This window comes from Lissotriton helveticus, chromosome 10 (assembly GCF_964261635.1).
Source record: "Lissotriton helveticus chromosome 10, aLisHel1.1, whole genome shotgun sequence".
Lineage (NCBI taxonomy): Eukaryota > Metazoa > Chordata > Amphibia > Caudata > Salamandridae > Lissotriton > Lissotriton helveticus.
Genome location: NC_136071.1, coordinates 1,159,985,950 through 1,160,006,921, shown reverse-complemented (window position 1 = coordinate 1,160,006,921; position 20,972 = coordinate 1,159,985,950). Strand labels below are relative to the sequence as shown.

General features: G+C 45.4%; 1 protein-coding gene across 1 annotated transcript; it reads right to left on the bottom strand.

Annotated features, from left to right (window-relative positions):
* Positions 1 to 1,389: 1,389 nt before the first annotated feature.
* Positions 1,390 to 20,599, bottom strand: LOC144785658 (phytanoyl-CoA dioxygenase domain-containing protein 1-like). The gene is made up of 6 exons (XM_078664458.1): positions 20,370 to 20,599; positions 16,805 to 17,021; positions 16,284 to 16,375; positions 15,251 to 15,390; positions 4,310 to 4,414; positions 1,390 to 1,953 (listed from the first exon to the last, which is right to left on the bottom strand). Exons 1-6 carry the CDS (start codon positions 20,497 to 20,499, stop codon positions 1,846 to 1,848), a joined length of 792 nt encoding a protein of 263 aa, XP_078520584.1. The 5' UTR covers positions 20,500 to 20,599; the 3' UTR covers positions 1,390 to 1,845.
* Between the last annotated feature and the right edge of the window lie 373 nt (positions 20,600 to 20,972).

Below are 20,972 nucleotides of genomic sequence, written 5' to 3'. Positions count from 1 at the left end.
ATATATTCACTGAAAAAACCATACGTTTTAAACACGTTATAGTTAGGAAGTAGCATATAAAAAACCTATGAAATTCACTGAAAAAACCATAGGTTTTACACACGTTATAGTTAGGAAATAGCATTTACAAAACCTATGAAATTCACTGAAAAAACCATAGGTTTGACACCAGTTATAGTTAGCTGGAAATTTTACTCGCATAAAACCAATGAAATTCCCACGTTATAGTTAGTTGGACTCACTATAACTTGCGCGTGCAATGCACTGCTGATGACGTCACATATTACATCACTCATGACATGGTCAGGCTTGTTTGGCTTGTGGTTATGGAATAAACCCAGGATTTGACGAAGCAGACGATATTGTGTCCTAATTTGTCTGTGTGGAGTGCGTTGTACTTTTGGTACGAGAAACTGGCATATATATATATATATATGTATGTATATATATATATATATATATAGACATATATATTATTGTTTTTTATATATATATTTTTATATATATATCATATAATTTACATCAGTATTAATCAAATCATAACTAGTCCACATTTATTAAATTAAAGTATTTATCTATTAGATGTTAATATACATACTTTTTGTTTACATTTTATTTAAAGTTCTATATTTTGTTTATTTTTTCGCTATCACATTTCTATTTACTTTTTAGTATAATATCTATTTGTTTTTTAACATGTTTTGTAAAGTAAATGTATTATTTCAAAATTACTTGAATGTTAAATACTTTTAAATAAAAAAGACTTAGCTAGGTAATTTCGTTATGTTTAACCATGACATTCTTGTAGTAGATATTATTTGGACTTTACAGAGTAAGTATTCAATGTCGATATTTTTGTACTTCATGTTTTTCCGCAATATTTTTGTATTGCTATATTTTTAACCTCAATATTATGTGATTGATGTGTTGACATGGAGGGGATTATACTGTTCCCTTTAACTGTTCCTTCTTTCTTTATTCTCAAAGACCTTTAACAGCAGATCGACCACAGGGCTGATCTCTAAGGACATGGAAAAGCCATGAATGAGAGTTAATAGAGTAACTTATATGTTGTACTCCACTGACTGAATACACATTGGCACCATCTGTGCCCAAGGTAGGGTTGGGGCATCTAGTTCATGCAAGAGGCTCTCAGACATCATCTTCCACCAGCCCAGGGGCACTGGACACAGTAGTTCTTCTCTGACACTCCATCAAGGAGGAGCAGCAGCAACATATGGGTGAGGGATAGGAGTCTTGCTGTCTGTACCAGGGCACAAATTCACAGCATTTCTAAGCAGCTGGGTTGCATCTCGAACATAATGTATGAGAATTTGTGACACTGGGTGAATTTATAGGTGCAGTACACATACGAGGACTCATAATGCATTGGAATTATACATATTTAATACACTGCTTATTGATTCAAAACTATACAAATGCCTTAAATAAATATAATAACGACAAGCAACAGAGAGTTCACTATACAAGTACAGTTAAGAGTGTCCAAAGTCCATATCCCAGTTATCTAATAAATGTGGAAAATATGTACTTTTTTAAGTTCTGAAATATATTATTATTAATGTTAAATTAACTGTATGCTTCACAGTGTGGTGAGAATCTGAGATGACTGGACTTATATCCTTCATTTAGCATTTGCACTACAAAAATTAAAGCCTGAGGTATGAAGTTCAGTCTATAGTGCCTCTAACCATGGTGGAAATTAGCAAAATTGCTCCATCATTTATTACTCTTGAATATCAATTACGATGATCGATCCCCATGTACAGTAGGAGGGATAGTGCTTTTCCGTCAGTGTTCGGCTGCCAGAAGTGTCCCTGTGGTTCAGAAAGCCTTACAGAAGAAACTGGGTGCATGATCTTCAAAATGCTTGTGTTCATCTGTTCCGGCGACCAGAACTGTGGCAGGAAAGGAGCGAGGGCGCGCTGGATCCTAGAATCATAGAGTAGAGAACAACATCAGGATAAGAGGGTTTGGCATTGACAGACATATGAGGTATTCCCAAAGGACCACCAATCGTTGTTTAATGATTCACTCAAAGTCTCTCTCACCATATAATTTAAATGCAAGACTTGCAGGATCATTTAGAAGTGGGTGGGACTGTTAAAGAGTGATAGATGCCCGTTCACCCACTTCGAGGTTTTATTATTATATTTCCAACAACCGAATTTTAGCAACCCCAACTAAGATCCACCATCATAAACATCTTCTTAGGAGTACATTAAGCTCCACTAGGATCCACCATCATAAACAACTCCCCAAAAGTCCACTAAGCTCCACTAGGATCCACCATCATAAACAACTCCCCAAAAGTCCACTAAGCTCCACTAGGATCCACCATCATAAATAACTCCCCAAGAGCCCACTAAGCTCCACTAGGATCCACCATCATAAACGCCTTCCCAGGAGCCATTAAGCTCCACCATCTTAAACATTGTCCCAAGAGTCCACTAAACTCAACTTGGATCCACCATCAAAAAACACCTTCCCAGGAGTCCATTAACCCCTTCCCTGCGTCGCGAATTCAGCCGCGGAGCAGGTGGGGCCAGGGGGTTGGCATGGCGCTCCGGTACTTATGACGGCTCCACGCCGTCATGAGTCACGGGCGGCGTGTGCTCATGACGGTGTGGAGAAATCATGACCCCGCCCACTCATTAACTCGCCTGCACAGGGGAATTAGTGCCACGTGGGCGGAGGGGCAGCGGCATGACGGCTCCACTCCGTCATGAGCATACGCCGCCGTGACTCATGATGGCGTGGAGCCGTCATGAGCACGCAACGGGTTAAGATCCACCATCATAAACTCCTTCTCAGGAGTCCGCCTGATGCAGGCCTGTCAACCGAGCATCACCAGGGACTCACCCTATGTATGACGGATCCCCCAATGAGCTTCCAGCCCAGGATCAATCTGCAAGATAATGCGGCCTCTGACAAGAAGACAAGAACATTGCTTGTGACATGCTGAGAGGAAACTCCTGCCTATCAGGGGCATTGAGTTGTTATTAATCTAAAAAACAAACATTTACCTCTCGGTTTTTCTTTGAAAAACATGCTGACAACCTGTCATGAAACCATGGCATGGCCGGCTGGTTGCCACTGTGCATTTTAAGTTGGCCGCAACTACCACAGGCACTTGCTGGTCCACCAGCTTAACTTCAAATAATGCACTTTGTTAAGCTTTGCGGAAAGCAGACATAAAACGTATCTGACCATGAGTGTCTTACAAAACTAACCACCTTCTCTCACAAACAATCTAACGAACAACCCTTTCTAGTCTGCAAACCTACTTAACCCAAATACTAACCTCCAAATTTGCTACTTTCAAAAACTATTTATCGGACTAAATGTACTAAACCCTAAATCCTACTAACTTCCGAAATTGTCTAATTCCCATTTCCCGACCTTCTTAACCCTCGAAGTAAACCATTCTCCTGGGTTAACTAGCATCAAAATCTAACAAACCTTTAAAATGTTCTAATACCTTTAAACGAAGCAACTTCCAAAATTAACCTGCACAATGTACTAATCTCCACAATAGTTAATCTCCAAAACTGATTACCCATGAAAATATAGTATACATTAAAAATACATGACCCCAATAAACGATTGCAATCCAAAGTTTACTAATCTCTACAAGCATCTAACACTGATTGGTCTCAACACATGCCCAATGTCAAATTTACAGAAATCCAGAAGCTACCAGATACAAATCAGGAATGCTAGTCAATTACTTACAAAATTACTTACTTACAAAATTATGTGTTTGTCCTCATGTGAAGCTGTGTTTTGTTCCCTTTAGCACTTAATTTCTGGTGCAGCGCTGTGCAAATGATACCGCGCCCATTCTATAGAAAGCTATGCAGTATATTAGACTGTTCTACTGCTTATATGTGGACACCTACTGGTATCCCCAATAATGTAACCAATTGTTCTTCATTTTAAGTATATTGAATACAAAACTACCTTTTATTTGTATTTTTTTAATATTGCAAAAGCATTTAACAGTTCACAGACAATTAAGGGCCCTCTCCGGGCTGCATGTACAGGCTTCAGAAACTATTAGGATTTCCTACTGATGTGTCCTAAAAGTGTCCAAAAAAGTATTAGGGCAATGGATACTCACTGTCAGAAAAAAAACTCCAATTTCTAGAAATTGTAAAAGATCTGAATTTTCTAAGTGGGCATGGAAATTGTAGCAGCTGTTCTATGTTTGATTTTGGGTTGGCTGGACTTGCACCTGAACTGATAGACGGTCTGTCCAATACTGATATCCTTCGACTCTACTCACCGTCACGGGATAGGCTCTAGTGGGGATATACCGGATCACAAACCCACACCTTCTCCTGTGGGACATGTTCGGGTCACTCGCATGGACTGTTAGTCCATCATGGATCTGGAAGGACAAGATGATGATATTAAATATTTAGGAGAGGACAGGCACATTGGAGGTTTATAAGAAGATGGAGCTGAGGACGAAAAAGAGCCTGCCATATTTCAACAGGAAGCAAAATTGCAGACTGAGACGACTGATACTGGCAAAATGGAATAAATTTTCTCCACATTGGATCCTGTTAACAAAAGTATGTTTTGTGTTCATGAAATGAATGTATTGTTTAAACCAATGAGCATCCAAAGTGCATGTAAACAGAACAACAGGACATTAAAAACTAAGAAAGGTCCGATTTTCTAGTGTTTCTGTAATTTGATAAATTTGTGATTGCCCCAAAAAATTATTTTGAATGCAGTCTTGATAGCAAATTTATAAATAGTGTCAGGGACACTTTTGGAGCATTGAACTGCGTCTGGAGGAGGAGCTGCTGCTAAACCTTTCTTGGGTCTGCCCGTGGAATCTTTCTTGGGTCTGCTTACTGCTTACTGCTTGCCGGACCCGCTTCGCGGGTCCCGCTTCGCAGTGCGAGGAGATTGTTGACTCACTCAGGGGCGGAGCGGTAGGGGCAAGAACTGCAGCAGGGCTGCGAGTTGCGAAGCGGGGACTCCATATCCCAGGAGTCCCTGCATTGATTGACCATCTGCACACCTGGTCCGCTCTCCCTGCTGACACGCCCCCCGCCCTCGAGGATTGAAGAGGAGCAGTGTTTCCAGCGTGTGTGGGACACTTTTGGAGCATTGAACTGCGTCTGGAGGAGGAGCTGCTGCTAAACCTTTCTTGGGTCTGTCCGTGGAATCTTTCTTGGGTCTGCTTACTGCTTACTGCTTGCCGGACCCGCTTCGCGGGTCCAGCTTCGCAGTGCGAGGAGATTGTTGACTCACTCAGGGGCGGAGTGGTAGGGGCAAGAACTGCAGCAGGGCTGCGAGTTGCGAAGCGGGGACTCCATATCCCAGGAGTCCCTGCATTGATTAACCATCTGCACACCTGGTCCGCTCTCCCTGCTGACACGCCCCCCGCCCTCGAGGTTTGAAGAGGAGCGGTGTTTCGAGCGTGTGTGGGACACTTTTTGAGCATTGAACTGCGTCTGGAGGAGGAGCTGCTGCTAAACCTTTCTTGGGTCTGCCCGTGGAATCTTTCTTGGGTCTGCTTACTGCTTGCCGGACCCGCTTCGCGGGTCCAGCTTCGCAGTGCGAGGAGATTGTTGACTCACTCAGGGGCGGAGCGGTAGGGGCAAGAACTGCAGCAGGGCTGCGAGTTGCGAAGCGGGGACTCCATATCCCAGGAGTCCCTGCATTGATTGACCATCTGCACACCTGGTCCGCTCTCCCTGCTGACACGCCCTCCGCCCTCGAGGTTTGAAGAGGAGCGGTGTTTCGAGCGTGTGTGGGACACTTTTTGAGCATTGAACTGCGTCTGGAGGAGGAGCTGCTGCTAAACCTTTCTTGGGTCTGCCCGTGGAATCTTTCTTGGGTCTGCTTACTGCTTACTGCTTGCCGGACCCGCTTCGCGGGTCCCGCTTCGCAGTGCGAGGAGATTGTTGACTCACTCAGGGGCGGAGCAGTAGGGGCAAGAACTGCAGCAGGGCTGCGAGTTGCGAAGCGGGGACTCCATATCCCAGGAGTCCCTGCTTTGATTGACCATCTGCACACCTGGTCCGCTCTCCCTGCTGACACGCCCCCCGCCCTCGAGGATTGAAGAGGAGCGGTGTTTCGAGCGTGTGTAGACACTTTTGGAGCATTGAACTGCGTCTGGAGGAGGAGCTGCTGCTAAACCTTTCTTGGGTCTGCCCGTGGAATCTTTCTTGGGTCTGCTTACTGCTTACTGCTTGCCGGACCCGCTTCGCGGAACCCGCTTCACAGTGTGAGGAGATTGTTGACTCACTCAGGGGCAGAGCGGTAGGGACAAGAACTGCAGCAGGGCTGCGAGTTGCGAAGCGGGGACTCCATATCCCAGGAGTCCCTGCATTGATTTACCATCTGCACACCTGGTCCGCTCTCCCTGCTGACACGCCCCCGCCCTTGAGGATTGAAGAGGAGCGGTGTTTCGAGCGTGTGTGGGAACACTTTTGGAGCATTGAACTGCGTCTGGAGGAAGAGCTGCTGCTAAACCTTTCTTGGGTCTGCCCGTGGAATCTTTCTTGGGTCTGCTTACTGCTTACTGCTTGCCGGACCCGCTTCGCGGATCCCGCTTCGCAGTGCGAGGAGATTGTTGACTCACTCAGGGGCGGAGCGGTAGGGGCAAGAACTGCAGCAGGGCTGCGAGTTGCGAAGCGGGGACTCCATATCCCAGGAGTCCCTGCATTGATTGACCATCTGCACACCTGGTCCGCTCTCCCTGCTGACACGCCCCCCGCCCTCGAGGATTGAAGAGGAGCGGTGTTTCGAGCGTGTGTAGACACTTTTGGAGCATTGAACTGCGTCTGGAGGAGGAGCTGCTGCTAAACTTTTTTTGGGTCTGCCCGTGGAATCTTTCTTGGGTCTGCTTACTGCTTACTGCTTGCCGGACCCGCTTCGCGGATCCCGCTTCGCAGTGCGAGGAGATTGTTGACTCACTCAGGGGCGGAGCGGTAGGGGCAAGAACTGCAGCAGGGCTGCGAGTTGCGAAGCGGGGACTCCATATCCCAGGAGTCCCTGCATTGATTGACCATCTGCACACCTGGTCCGCTCTCCCTGCTGACACGCCCCCGCCCTCGAAGATTGAAGAGGAGCGGTGTTTCGAGCGTGTGTGGGACACTTTTGGAGCATTGAACTGCGTCAGGAGGAGGAGCTGCTGCTAAACCTTTCTTGGGTCTGCCCGTGGAATCTTTCTTGGGTCTGCTTACTGCTTACTGCTTGCCGGACCCGCTTCGCGGATCCCGCTTCGCAGTGCGAGGAGATTGTTGACTCACTCAGGGGCGGAGCGGTAGGGGCAAGAACTGCAGCAGGGCTGCGAGTTGCGAAGCGGGGACTCCATATCCCAGGAGTCCCTGCATTGATTGACCATCTGCACACCTGGTCCGCTCTCCCTGCTGACACGCCCCCGCCCTCTTCTTGCCCTTTATTACAGGATCAGCATACCGCTGCGCGGGAGCATCCCGGGAGAAGCCCGGGACAAGGGCGGGCCGTCTGTGGGCGTCAGGGGCGGCAGGAGGCTGGGCCGGGCCCATTCTCTGTCACCTGTTATCTGCGAACTGGCGTCATCCAGTGGACAAATTCATGTAAGCTGGAGCGAGTTGTTATATTCGGTAGCCTTGTTGATTGACTTTGTTATTAAGTTATTCTTCCACTCACAGTGTTGTAATTTACCGTGCTGTAAGGACCGTTAGCATGTCTTCAACTGCCACGATTTCACCACCGAATCCTCTCCCGTCCTCGGTTGGGGTTGCAATCCTGGGCCCTCTTGACAAGTATTTCACCAGGGCTGCCTGTGACATCGATAGAGAGATTGCCCTAGCTGAGAGATGAGCTGAACGCAGGCAGTCTATCGAATTTCTTAAACTTCCCCTAGAGAAACGGGCATCCCCTGGCTTTCTGGCATTAGTTCCCTCATCTCCACCGCTAACCGTGCCAGATCCAGGGGAAAAGCCCCAGGTCTCACCACTGTCGCCCAGTTTGGTTAGGGTGGCAGGTACATTGGGTCTCGACTCTGAGATAGGGACTGAGCTATTGTACACAGTCTTGACCGACCTACTTCCCCCCATGCCTATATCTACAATTATTCCATCCACTGACGAGGAATTTCCCGCCTCTCAAGGTGTTTTAATCCATGCAGCACCTAAAAACCACCATACTAAAAGAAAAAGGAATATCAGCCCTCGAAAAAGTTATCATCCCAAACATCCCAGGAAAGTCAGGAAACTTGGCCTAGTGACGGGAACCTCGAATAAACCTAAAGGGGTAGGTCTAGGGGGGGCTTAGGCTGCTAAGGTTGTGACGCCCACTGGCGGCCCACCTAGTAATTCAACTGATATTTTGGCGATGGAGACTGCCGATATTACTTGCTCAGATCCATCCTTACTCGTGCAGATAGAGAAACTGATGAAAGCCCTACTGACTCCCATTGTTGAACGAGTTAAAAGGCTAGTGGACCGTCTGGATAGCTTCGAACAAGCCACCCTAGACAACTTTTTTTCAACAAAATCCCTAATTAAAACACACTCTAGGACCGGGACCAGTAGCATAGGGGGGGCCCATGCGGCTACAACTACTCCTATTACCCTACAAGATTCTCCTAATATAAGGGGGCTGTCTAGCGGGGAAGCTGCCCTAGAGTCTCTTCCTTCGGCCGCTGACACTGCCAAATGGGGCCTCCTATCCTCAGGTCAATCTCAAAAGACTAACCCCCACCCCTCGGACCATTCTCGGGTAAATACATCCAAACCAAAGGAGCGTATAGTCAGTAAGGCTACGGTCACAACCGTTAGACCTACACCTGGGAACCCGGGAACTAATAATTGTGTCAACCATAACCCGTTAGTCAAATCCACACTGACTTATCCCGTCGTTCTTCCCTCAAGCCAGTTCGACTCAGCTCCTCCCAAATTACCCGAATTCCTCCCATGAATCTGCCTCCAGACTGTTACCCCTTTGTTGCCATTCTCACCAACGTACCACCGTTGTTGGTTGGGCAGCAAGAATCCTTCCAGATGCTAAAAAATAAAACCATGCACTGGTTAAGGACTAACAGACCACTGCCCAGGGAAGTCGACGGGCTGATTCTTGGGGTTAGAAGGGTAGGTTGGGTAGGCAGTAGTCCCAAGAGCTTTGAGGGGGACTGCGTGGTTGTAAATTTTAAGGATCCCAGGGTTGCTCAGTTGATTTCTAACCAGAATCTAGGAACTAGTAGTGCTGGTATTGGAGTAGTCGATCTGACCTTTTTTTATCCAAGAACAGTGGGCATACATTTCGGTATAACTCCTGAAGCAAGCTGTTACCATAGTTTTCCAACTTTTGGTTTCGATCCCTTTGCTGTGTCTTATCACCAAAACTCAAGGCTGGGGACTTACGGAAGAAATACAGGTTACTGAAACGATATTCGCCCAGGGTCAGTTTTTCTATCCCCGGCATGAGCCTTCGGTTGGATTCCTGCTCCTTGGTGAATATCGCCAACAATGGGATTCCCACCTCCACTGAGAGCGGCCCCCAGCCTCAGGGTGAGAGTCCTGGTAGTGGGTCTGAGGGAGGAAGTAGGGTAATTTGCTCACCACCCGAGGGAGGGCAGGATACCAGCCTTGTTCTCTATGCCGAGCCATCTACGGCAGAGCCTGTCATAAAGGTCCTTAGTTGGAATGTTGCTGGGATTGCGAGGAAGTTGGCTCTTTCGGATTGGAACATATTGGTGGAGGGTTTCTCCATCTGTAACTTCCAAGAAACCTGGAGTATGGAACCATGCCATTAGGTAGGATACTCATCATTCTTTTTGCCAGCAATTCCTTCCCCTTCTGGGAAAGGTCTCCCCTCTGGAGGTCTCCTTATTTGGGTCGATATCTCACTTGGTTGTCAGGTCGCACAGCGCGTGACCGACTCACTCGACCTTTTGAGCATATCACTTACAGGACCCAAGAGAGGGCCAGCCCTTAACATTTTTAACATCTACGTTAGGGGTTCAAAGGGAGGCTTGTTGTCCCCTATTGTGTCTGAATTAGAATCCCGGTTAAGAGGGGGCCAAGACAGTTCCCATGTTCTAGTCACAGGTGATTTTAATTGTATGTTTGAGCCTCTTGGGCTGGAGGATTCACTAGGGACTGCTGAGGAAGACAGCAGAAGAGGGATACCAGTTTTAACCATACCCCCTATCAGAAGGTGGTCCCAGGTGGCTGTCCAAATCTATTCCCTAACCCTGGAATTCGATCTTAGGGCAGTGAATGGTAGGACGTCTTCGGATTCCTCCGGAGCACATACCTATAACAGGGTGGGCCACACATCCAGAATAGATTATCAGCCTGATTCATCAAGGTACCGTTTTGCGAGTCTCTAATAGAGATTCATAAGGAATCGCTATTAGAGACTCGCAAAACGGTATTCATGTAGGAATTGCTAAATAAATAGCGATTCCTACACATTCCTTATTTGCGAGTAGCAAATTGCTACTCGCAAATAAGGAATAACTCCCCATTCATTCCTATGGGCCAAAAGGCCCATAGGAATGAATGGGGAGTATTCCTTATTTGCGAGTAGCAATTTGCTACTCGCAAATAAGATAGCGATTTAAAGGGTGCCAGGGGTGTCCAAAGGACACCCTGTAGCACCCCTTAAATGCAAATTGGAACAGGTGTTGCGCACACACATGTCCAAAGGACATGTGTGTGTGCAACATGCAACTTAGAAAAATGCTTTTAAAAGCATTTTTCTAAGTTTTTGCTATTTACCGAGAGGTCTGACCTCTCGGTAAATAGCGGCCCGAAATTGCGAATTAGCAATTTAAAATTGGTTGATGAATTGCATTTAAGGAATCTCTAATAGAGATTCCTTAAATGCAATTCTTCGCACAATAGCGAATTCTGTAATAGCGATTATTGCATTTGGGATGATGAATCCCAAATGCAATAATTGCGCTCGCAAAGGGACAGATTCTCAGAATCTGGCCCTTTGCGAGCCGATTTTCGTTTCATGAATCAGGCTGTATATCCTTCTTGATGCTAACTCTTGGGACCACTTGTTGGATATAGAGGTACTCCCTACAGTTGAAAGCGACCATAATCTGCTTTCCCTTGCCCTGCGTCCCTTTTGGATGGAGCATTTAGGAGTAGACGCGACCTCCCTAGCATTTGTGCATCAAGGACTTTACCCCTCTAATTGTGGCAGGCGTCTAAAATGGGGTAATATCGTCATGGACCAAGAGAAAGTCTTATCCATCTCAACACTCTTGACCTCTGCCCAGTCCAGGCTAGCTGACCCCTCATTACATCCAGAGGAAGTAACGTCACTCTTTTGTGCTACCACCGAGGCCCTGAGCGAACTCTTTTATATTCCTAACATGGGTCCTCGTGTTGGAAAGCCCAAACCTAGGCAGAACCCTTACGCATGGTACACAAAAAAATGTAGGGAGATGAAAAGTCTTTTCATTAGCGCAGTGAAAAGCAGGTCATTGGGCGTCATACGACTGGCTAGAAAAAACTACTCACTGACTGTGACTGCAGCAAAGAAGGAATGGGAGGATTGCTTCTGGGAGCATCTGAGGAAAGCAAGTTTGAATAGGGATGCAAGAGGTTTTTGGACCCTTTTAAGTACCAGAGATAGGCCAGATAGTACACTGATGACGTGTAATATACCCCCACAGAGCTGGGTTAACCACTTTTCATTACTATACACTGCAAGTGATCGATCTACTACCAATGCACCCCCCACAGGAATTCTCATAACCGGACTAGAGACCGATCCCTTTACTGAGAGAGAGGTGTTGGACGCAATTAAAACCCTGGTTCCGCTAAAAGCAGCGGGGCCTGACGGGCTACCTGGTGATGTAATACGGGCAAGCCGAAGGAGTGGGGGACTCTCGTATCCTCTCTGTTAAATGCCATCAACGAGGGCGCGCCTATACCTGAATCCTGGAAGGGGGCAGAGGTTGTCCCGATATACAAGAAGGGGTGTCGGGACAACCCTGCCAATTATCGGCCAATAAGTTTAATTGACTCCACCCAAAAACTAGTGGGGAAGGTGATATTGAGAAGGATGCTTGAATGGATGGACGATAATAACATTCTGTCGGACCTCCAAGCCGGGTTTCGATCTGGTACCGGGACCATCGAGCAGGCCTTCAGATTAACTCTTCTCCATTGGAAGGTGGTGGTGCTGGGTGGGGGCAGTCTATACCTGGCCTTCATAGATTTAAAAACCGCTTTCGATCTGGTTCCCAGAGAGAAACTATGGAAGGTCTTGGTGGACCTGGGGTTGCCCTCTTATATTCTTTCCCTGCTGCTAAAACTTCACGATGGTAATTTTGCACAGGTGCGCTGGGGCACTAAGGGCGAAAAAACAGAAATAATTCCTGTAGGTAGGGGAGTCCGACAAGGATGTGTCCTGGCGCCCACTCTGTTTTTGCTTTACGTAAACGGAGTGGTTGAACATTTACTTGGCACTCCCTCGGACGCTCCCTCCTTGGCAGGCAAACGGATCCCCACCTTGCTCTTTGCGGACGACACTCTCCTCATCTCAAAGTCCCCTATGGGTCTGCAAAGACTTTTAAATAGCTTCCATGAGTTTTGTCTATCAAGAGGGTTAGAAATTAACACCGACAAAACGAAATTTCTGGTCAAGAACCCCCCTAGGAAGCTTGGCAGACTCCCGACCTTGAACTCAGAGCCACTGGAGAGAGTTTCCGAGTTTGATTATTTGGGTATCCGCCTCAATGACTCCCTCTCCTGGAAAGCCCACATCTACAAAATGCTACTGGGTCACAAAAGGGTAGGAGGAGCTCTCCTTAAGAAACAACGCTCCTCATCTTGTAAACCCATTGCCCCAGTGGTAGATATATATAAAGCAAGAGGGGTCGGTGCTGCATTGTATGGGGCAGAATTGTGGGGTACTTGCAACTTGGATCCAATAGTCAAATCGGAGAATATGTTTCTGAAAGACCTGATGACACTGCCACGAAGCACTCCAACTGTACCAGTGCTACTGGATCTAGGCTGTAGACCCATTGGGGATCAAGCTAAACTTCGCCCACTGCTTTTGTGGACAAGGTTATGGCGGGTGCCCGGGCTCTGTCTGAGGTCATGGACACGGCAGGGTGGTCGAGGATTAAATGGTTGAGGGATGTCAAAAGATTATTAACGGAGATAGGGTTACCGGATGCTTGGTCTACAAAATCTGCCCCACCCAAGGCCACTATTAAAAAATTGTATTGGGATTGGGTCTCTACGAAGTTACATCAAGACTCACGCCATCCCAACACAACAGTGCTTTTGTGAGAATTAAGGATGTGGTGGCATACGAACCCTATCTAGACATTATTACTATCCCGTTTGACCGCACTCTGTATTTTGAGTTCCGTGTGGGGACTTTACCAGTAGGGGAGTTAGTCGCCCGCTGGAAGGGGTCCCAGCAAATTTCGCCCTTTTGTGCATCATGTCCAACTTGCGTAGAGTCAGTTGCCCATATTTTCTTTGAATGCCCAGACTATCGTGGACCGCGATCCCGTTGGCTTAAACCGCTTTGTAGATTGCTGGGCATTCGCCAATATTTAGTAGCAATGCGTATTTTAATGACTGACACAACCCCCGTGATTGTATGTGCTGTGTCAAAAAAATTTAAATGGGTTTGGTTGATTCGTAATAGAAGGCTTTCTGTCTCAATTTAATCCTTGTTTTAATTTGTCTAATAACTATTGTATCTGTTTTTATGTACCTGTGTATTATAGATTGTATGATATTCTTTTTAAAATTGTTGCTTTGTGTTGCTTTTATGGTATTTGTATACCGAAATAAAGCCTATCAATCAATCAATCAAATAGTGTCTTTATACCACAGGAAATGCCACATACATGTTTGCCCTCGCAGTAGAATTTTCAATCAAGACATTTGACACAAATCTAAAAACATTATGAAATGTACATATCACTTTTGTTATTATTCACTGAATATGATCTTTACCATGGGGAAGTGAGTTATCATGCAAAGAATTTGTTGGTTGGCTGTTTGAGTTTTATTGCGTATATTAAATTATTTGCCAGCCAATTTGAATTACCATTAACTCCCAAATTGGATATGAAGAGTACCTCATAAACATTTCCTGTTTTTAGAAGATTTAGATTAACAGCTAATGGAAAAATGCATGAGTGAGAGTACCATTTGAACATTAACAAAAAACAAAAAAAAATTAAAACAACTCTCTATCAGTCCGAAAATAACTTTCTCTGTGGAATAGGTCGTTTTTGTCCTGTCTTCTTTAGTCTCTTGTCGATGCCACCACTGCATGGTCTATGTAGAATGTTGTGTTCACAAAATGGGCCAGTGGAAGTTACAGTATCATTAGGTCATGGGCTAAGCAAAAGTCAATACTGCTTCTGCAGGGAGTTTTCGTAGTATTGGGCTTTATGGAACTATCATTGGGATTAACTTGGATTTATAGCATAAACATTCTGGACTTAATAAATAAATTTGTAAAGAATTTGGATACATAGAAACAAAATGATCTGATCAATCATATGCAGGGGTCTAGTTTGGTAACATTGGTACATTGGGCCGACATTGTTGGAGCAGTGATCAACTCCAAGTGAGACAGTGCTAATTTGGGTATCCTGTACATATACTATAGGTAATGCAAGCTGTACGCTGATTTCTCTAAGTGTGCCATACGCAGACCAAAGATGATCAGAGGTCTGTGGTTATCTCCCTAAGTCTGCCATACTTACACTATAGGTGTTGAAAAGTGTATGCCTGAACTCCCTAAGATAGATGACTGTGCATTGACTACAGCTGATGTGATTAGTGACACTCACCTGGTGCATAGTTTAAAGATGAAAGATAATTTTAAGATGCTCTCCACTTCTTAACTGGTTCTCAATCAAAGAGTAAACTCTCTTTAAATCATGTGTGACTTGTATATCTTTCATCTAGGGTGGACAGGTATTCCCAGGTGTGCACACTTAAGACTTCTATTTCACCATATTAAAGAGAAAAATGTTTCTCCATTTAGGATGCCTTGGCCTTGAGTGGCTTTCCTTGAGATTTGTAAGCAGTTGGTGCAGCTACTTCCTTCAGTCACCTGCTCAAGACTAATTTGTTCTAGGCAACTGTTCTAGGTCATCAATCCCTAGAGGCTCTCTTAGGGTACTGTGTGGTAGACAAATCCTACAGTAAGTCAGTCGATCAATGAGTTAAAATACAATGTGCAGGAAAATAGAAGTGCAAGGTGCACTTACCGACATCTGCCCAGCTTTGAGCGGACACTCCACCGCGTTCTCTGCATCCACCAAGTGCCGGGGAATCTCTTGATTAGCAGTTAGCATGTTTCCTGGGTTGATGGCTGTTTGGTGTTCTAGGATGCCCCGCGTGTGGCTTCCTACACAGGACACAGATTGAGTGTAAACATTTTCATTATTTCCTGATGGTGACCCCTATCCAGACCACCTCTCTACCCCAGGAACAAATTCTCTAAGTGGAAGGACACACCATGAACAACTGTGTCCTGCCTCTTCCACAAGCCTCCATCTAGGGACCATCACATGCCTTCTCCTCTTCCCTCTTCCCGCCACCTCACCCATCAATCACATGCTTCGGGGTACTTCTGTGTCTCTACCTTCATAATAATTAGAGGGATGTAATTGTGTGGTGTTAGGTAGGACTTATAAAGTAGCCATATAGAATGAAGAGTCCTTCAGAAGATGGGTGCTCAGGAGGAGAGGGCAGGCTGAGGAGTGGTCATGGCTGAGAATGAATTGTTGAATGGATTGGTGGCACTCAAGAAGATGACCAACAGAAGGTTTGTAGGAAGTGGTTTTTGGGATCTTAATGGAAATAGAGAAAGTGTTGCCTATGGTGAGTGCTAGAGGAAGGCTGTCTCGGGGGAAGGTCTGCTGGTGTGACAGGATTTTTCTCTCTCTCTTTGTGTTGATTTCTACATTCCCATTTTTGGTAAGCTATTTGAGTCCAGGTGGCATCACATCCGATAGATGCATTGCAGAACTTTGGAAAGTGAATCTGATTCTTTGTGTCCGGTCTGAGACCCTGACGAACTTCTAACTGATGGCACTACCCTTCAGGTGTCCAACCTTAACCCTCTCTCAGCGCTGAATGAACCCAATCATTATATGGACAGTCCCCCAACTTCATAACCTTCGCCAAGGTGCTCTTCATGACACAAAAGCTCTTTGTTGAAAGCAAGGGAGGTCTCTCCTTCTCAGTTTGCCCCAGGGCTCTCTGACTGATTCCATGCATATAGACATAAATCCATACCTGGAATAACCTGAAGGACACCATTTTCTGTGTCTACGTCATCCAGGGCGAGCCACACTGAGGCCACTGGCCCGCCCTCGAAACCCCAATACCTGTGAAGGGTAAACAAAAAGACCAGCTGTAATACATTAACTGAACGCCAACACATCTTCGGTCAGGTGTGATATTGTCAAAGCAGTTTAGCTATTAATCCCCCTCACATAATGCCTGTAATAATGATTTCTGGCACTCAAGTAAGTTATTAACTGTGAGGCATAATGTCAGCAAAATATTGGTTTTGCGAGAGAAAGAAGCTGTCACTCGTCTTTTTGGAAAAATTCCTTCGATAAATAAATTTTTAGGAGCTAGTGGCCTTTATTTTACAGAAACAAATAAAATTCAAAATGTCCACATTTAATGCAATAACAAAAGGATGAATGGGGACCTATGAGACCTGCACTATTGCTATTTACAGACCTCTAGTTTAAGCCCCCACCTGTCCCTAAAGGTATGAGGGTCGGTGCGCATGCGCGTTGCCTTACTTGATGTCCTGGTGCCAGGCCACGTAGGGTGCCACGTCGTCTGTGTGTGGAATGTCAGAGGAGGGGTATTTACAGATGAAACGGGAGTCCAGAAGGATTATGTCTGGTCCCAGCACAGCAGTGATGGCCTTCAGGATGTCCATGTGGGCGGCCAGGTCCATCACCCAAGGGTGGGCTTGGTGGATATTATGCAGGCTATACTGGGTGTGCGCCTTACCTGTGTAACACAAGGAAGAAACATTCACTGAGTAAACAACCAGTGCAGGCTCCTGTGCTAATGGGAGGCTCAGGCAAGTGACCCAATCCATAGGGTCATCAGATACCCGTGGCCACGTCATCCATGCTAAGAAAGAATGGACAAATGTTATTTTTTTCTTATTTACCTAAATTGTGAATTTAACTGAAAAATGTATTTTCACACATCTAATATGGGGAGCATATATAATACATTTACATCTAAGAGTTTCCATTTTAGAGAAACACTTTTTGTAATTGTTATTCAAAATTCAGCTGCTTTCTCTGATAAATAGCTTGTAATTTTAAGAACAAAATTATTCAATAATATATAAATTTAGTATTTAAACAATCACCTCATTGTTTGAGGAAACTGATTAGTTTTTTATGACAAAATTATTTTGCATTTTTCACACAGCTAGCTTGTTGGGTGACAAGGGCAGGTTTGCAATTCACAAAATGGCGAATGTTGTTCCAGCATGTATTCAAATCCAGTTGTTGATGTCACCGCTATAATCAATAGTCCTGCTTTGAGTATTTTAGGGACACTGCAGTTATGTGATTCAGTGGCCTCAGCATAGCTATGATGAGATTGTCGCATTTGCCACCTAATCCATTACCTGCTGCATCATTTAAAGATTTTAAGAGAATTTCTTTTTATCTAGTCTTGTGTGGTTGTCTAGTCTTTAGTGCTTCAAGGGATCAGTTCAGTGTGGCGGGTTAGTGTTCTTGAGGTGTAGTTTAGTGTGGCTGTCTAGTCTTTAGTGCTTCAAGGGATCAGTTCAGTGTGGTGGGTTAATGTTCCTGAGATGCAGTTTAGTGTGGCGGTCTAGTCTTTAGTGCTTCAAGGGATCAGTTCAGTGTGGTGGGCTAGTGTTGTTGAGGTGTAGTTTAGTGTGGCGGTCTAGTCTTTAGTGCTTCAAGGGATCAGTTCAGTGTGGTGGGTTAGTGTTCTTGAGGTGTAGTTTATTGTGGCGGTCTAGTCTTAAGTGTTTCAGGGATGCAGATCAGTGTGGTGGGTTAGTGTTGTTGAGGTGTAGTTTAGTGTGGCGGTCTAGTCTTTAGTGCTTCAAGGGATCAGTTCAGTGTGGTGGGTAAATGTTCCTGAGATGCAGTTTAGTGTGGCTGTCTAGTCTTTAGTGCTTCAAGGGATCAGTTCAGTGTGGTGGGTTAATGTTCCTGAGATGCAGTTTAGTGTGGCGGTCTAGTCTTTAGTGCTTCAAGGGATCAGTTCAGTGTGGTGGGTTAGTGTTGTTGAGGTGTAGTTTAGTGTGGCGGTCTAGTCTTTAGTGCTTCAAGGGATCAGTTCAGTGTGGTGGGTTAGTGTTCTTGAGGTGTAGTTTATTGTGGCCGTCTAGTCTTTAGTGCTTCAAGGGATATGTTCAGTGTGGTGGGTTACTGTTCCTGAGATGCAGTTTAGTGTGGCTGTCTAGTCTTTAGTGCTTCAAGGGATCAGTTCAGTGTGGTGGGTTACTGTTCCTGAGATGCAGTTTATTGTGGCGGTCTAGTCTTTAGTGCTTCAAGGGATCAGTTCAGTGTGGTGGGTTACTGTTCCTGAGATGCAGTTTATTGTGGCGGTCTAGTCTTTAGTGCTTCAAGGGATAAGTTCAGTGTGGTGGGTTAGTGTTCCTGAGATGCAGTTTAGTGTGGCGGTCTAGTCTTTAGTGCTTCAAGGGATCAGTTCAGTGTGGTGGGTTAGTGTTCTTGAGGTGTAGTTTATTGTGGCGGTCTAGTCTTAAGTGTTTCGGGGATGCAGCTCAGTGTGGTGGGTTAGTGTTGTTGAGGTGTAGTTTAGTGTGGCGGTCTCGTCTTTAGTGCTTCAAGGGATCAGTTCAGTGTGGTGGGTAAATGTTCCTGAGATGCAGTTTAGTGTGGCTGTCTAGTCTTTAGTGCTTCAAGGGATCAGTTCAGTGTGGTGGGTTACTGTTCCTGAGATGCAGTTTATTGTGGCGGTCTAGTCTTTAGTGCTTCAAGGGATCAGTTCAGTGTGGTGGGCGAGTGTTGTTAAGGTGTAGTTTAGTGTGGCGGTCTAGTCTTAAGTGTTTCAGGGATGCAGCTCAGTGTGGTGGGTTAGTGTTGTTGAGGTGTAGTTTAGTGTGGCGGTCTAGTCTTTAGTGCTTCAAGGGATCAGTTCAGTGTGGTGGGTAAATGTTCCTGAGATGCAGTTTAGTGTGGCTGTCTAGTCTTTAGTGCTTCAAGGGATCAGTTCAGTGTGGTGGGTTAATGTTCCTGAGATGCAGTTTAGTGTGGCGGTCTAGTCTTTAGTGCTTCAAGGGATCAGTTCAGTGTGGTGGGTTAGTGTTGTTGAGGTGTAGTTTAGTGTGGCGGTCTAGTCTTTAGTGCTTCAAGGGATCAGTTCAGTGTGGTGGGTTAGTGTTCTTGAGGTGTAGTTTATTGTGGCCGTCTAGTCTTTAGTGCTTCAAGGGATATGTTCAGTGTGGTGGGTTACTGTTCCTGAGATGCAGTTTAGTGTGGCTGTCTAGTCTTTAGTGCTTCAAGGGATCAGTTCAGTGTGGTGGGTTACTGTTCCTGAGATGCAGTTTATTGTGGCGGTCTAGTCTTTAGTGCTTCAAGGGATCAGTTCAGTGTGGTGGGTTACTGTTCCTGAGATGCAGTTTATTGTGGCGGTCTAGTCTTTAGTGCTTCAAGGGATAAGTTCAGTGTGGTGGGTTAGTGTTCCTGAGATGCAGTTTAGTGTGGCGGTCTAGTCTTTAATGCTTTAGGGGAGCAGTTCAGGGTGTTTGGCTAGTTGTCCTAAAATGCAGGTCAGTGTGATGGTACAGTTGTAAGTACTTCAGGGATGCAGCGCAGTGTGTTGGGTTACTGTTCCTTGGAGTTCTTTAGTGTGGTGGTATAACCTTATGTGCTTTGGGGATGCAGCACAGTGTGATGGATTAGATTTCAAAGGAAGTAGTCAGTATAGTGGTCTAGTCTTAGGTGCAGTGTGATGAGCATTTTGTGCCTAATGTACATGTATGATGCTGGCATACAAAGAAAATGTTCTCCAAAGCCTAAACTAAAAGGTGGTGTGCTGGACAGAAGTTCAATTTACTGATATCTCTGCTGCAGACATGGGGTAATGTATCCACAAATTTATCATAACTACATACAAACTTCCAAATTTTGAGTAGCCATTGGAATTTGCAGCACCACCACCCCCTAGAATGCACATTACAGCTGCTCTTGTGAATACGGCAACGCGGATGGATCTTTTGCATTCGCAAGTGTACATTACATTATTGCAGTCTGAGTGTTACGCTTGTAAGTGACTGAATTGTACAGAAAGGTCTGCAAAACCATTCGTGAACTGGGACCTGCCATTTGAACTTACCATACTCCTTCTCCAGCTCTTCGAAGGCCATCCTGGTAGCCTCAAGATCCTTGGTGCCCAGCACTGGTAGTCCAGTCAGGAAGCCATTGGCATTGTAGAATGTCTTCATCTGCACAGCCTTGGTGGTCATGTTGAGCCTAGAAACCGGTGCTTCTGGGAGGTGTATTCCTCTTGCTCTGAAGGTGCAGGAGTGCTGGTTGTGGGTGGTTTGTCGTCCTCTGCCAGCTGTGGATGATTCTCCATCTTCTGCCTCAGTTATTTATGTATCTCTGGAGTTTCAGGTCCCACCCTACCAATAAAACAAAGTCAGTGAGTTCCTTTCTATATTAAGGTTTACCAGGTGACATATCACAGTACTCATGACCATGGCAGCAGAGGAATTTCCCACTCCTACTTCAGAAATCTGTGCCAAGTTGTGATTGATTTGAGGAAGAGAAGAGGCTTTGTTAGGCACAAGAGATTGTCGACAACTCAAGATAAAACTCATAAAACCTGGCCAATATCATGTTAAGGCTGTATTTACTAAATGGCGCGCTATAACACGAGAGATGAGTCACACAGCAATATCTTTGTAAATCCCACTGTGTTACTGTTACATTGGTA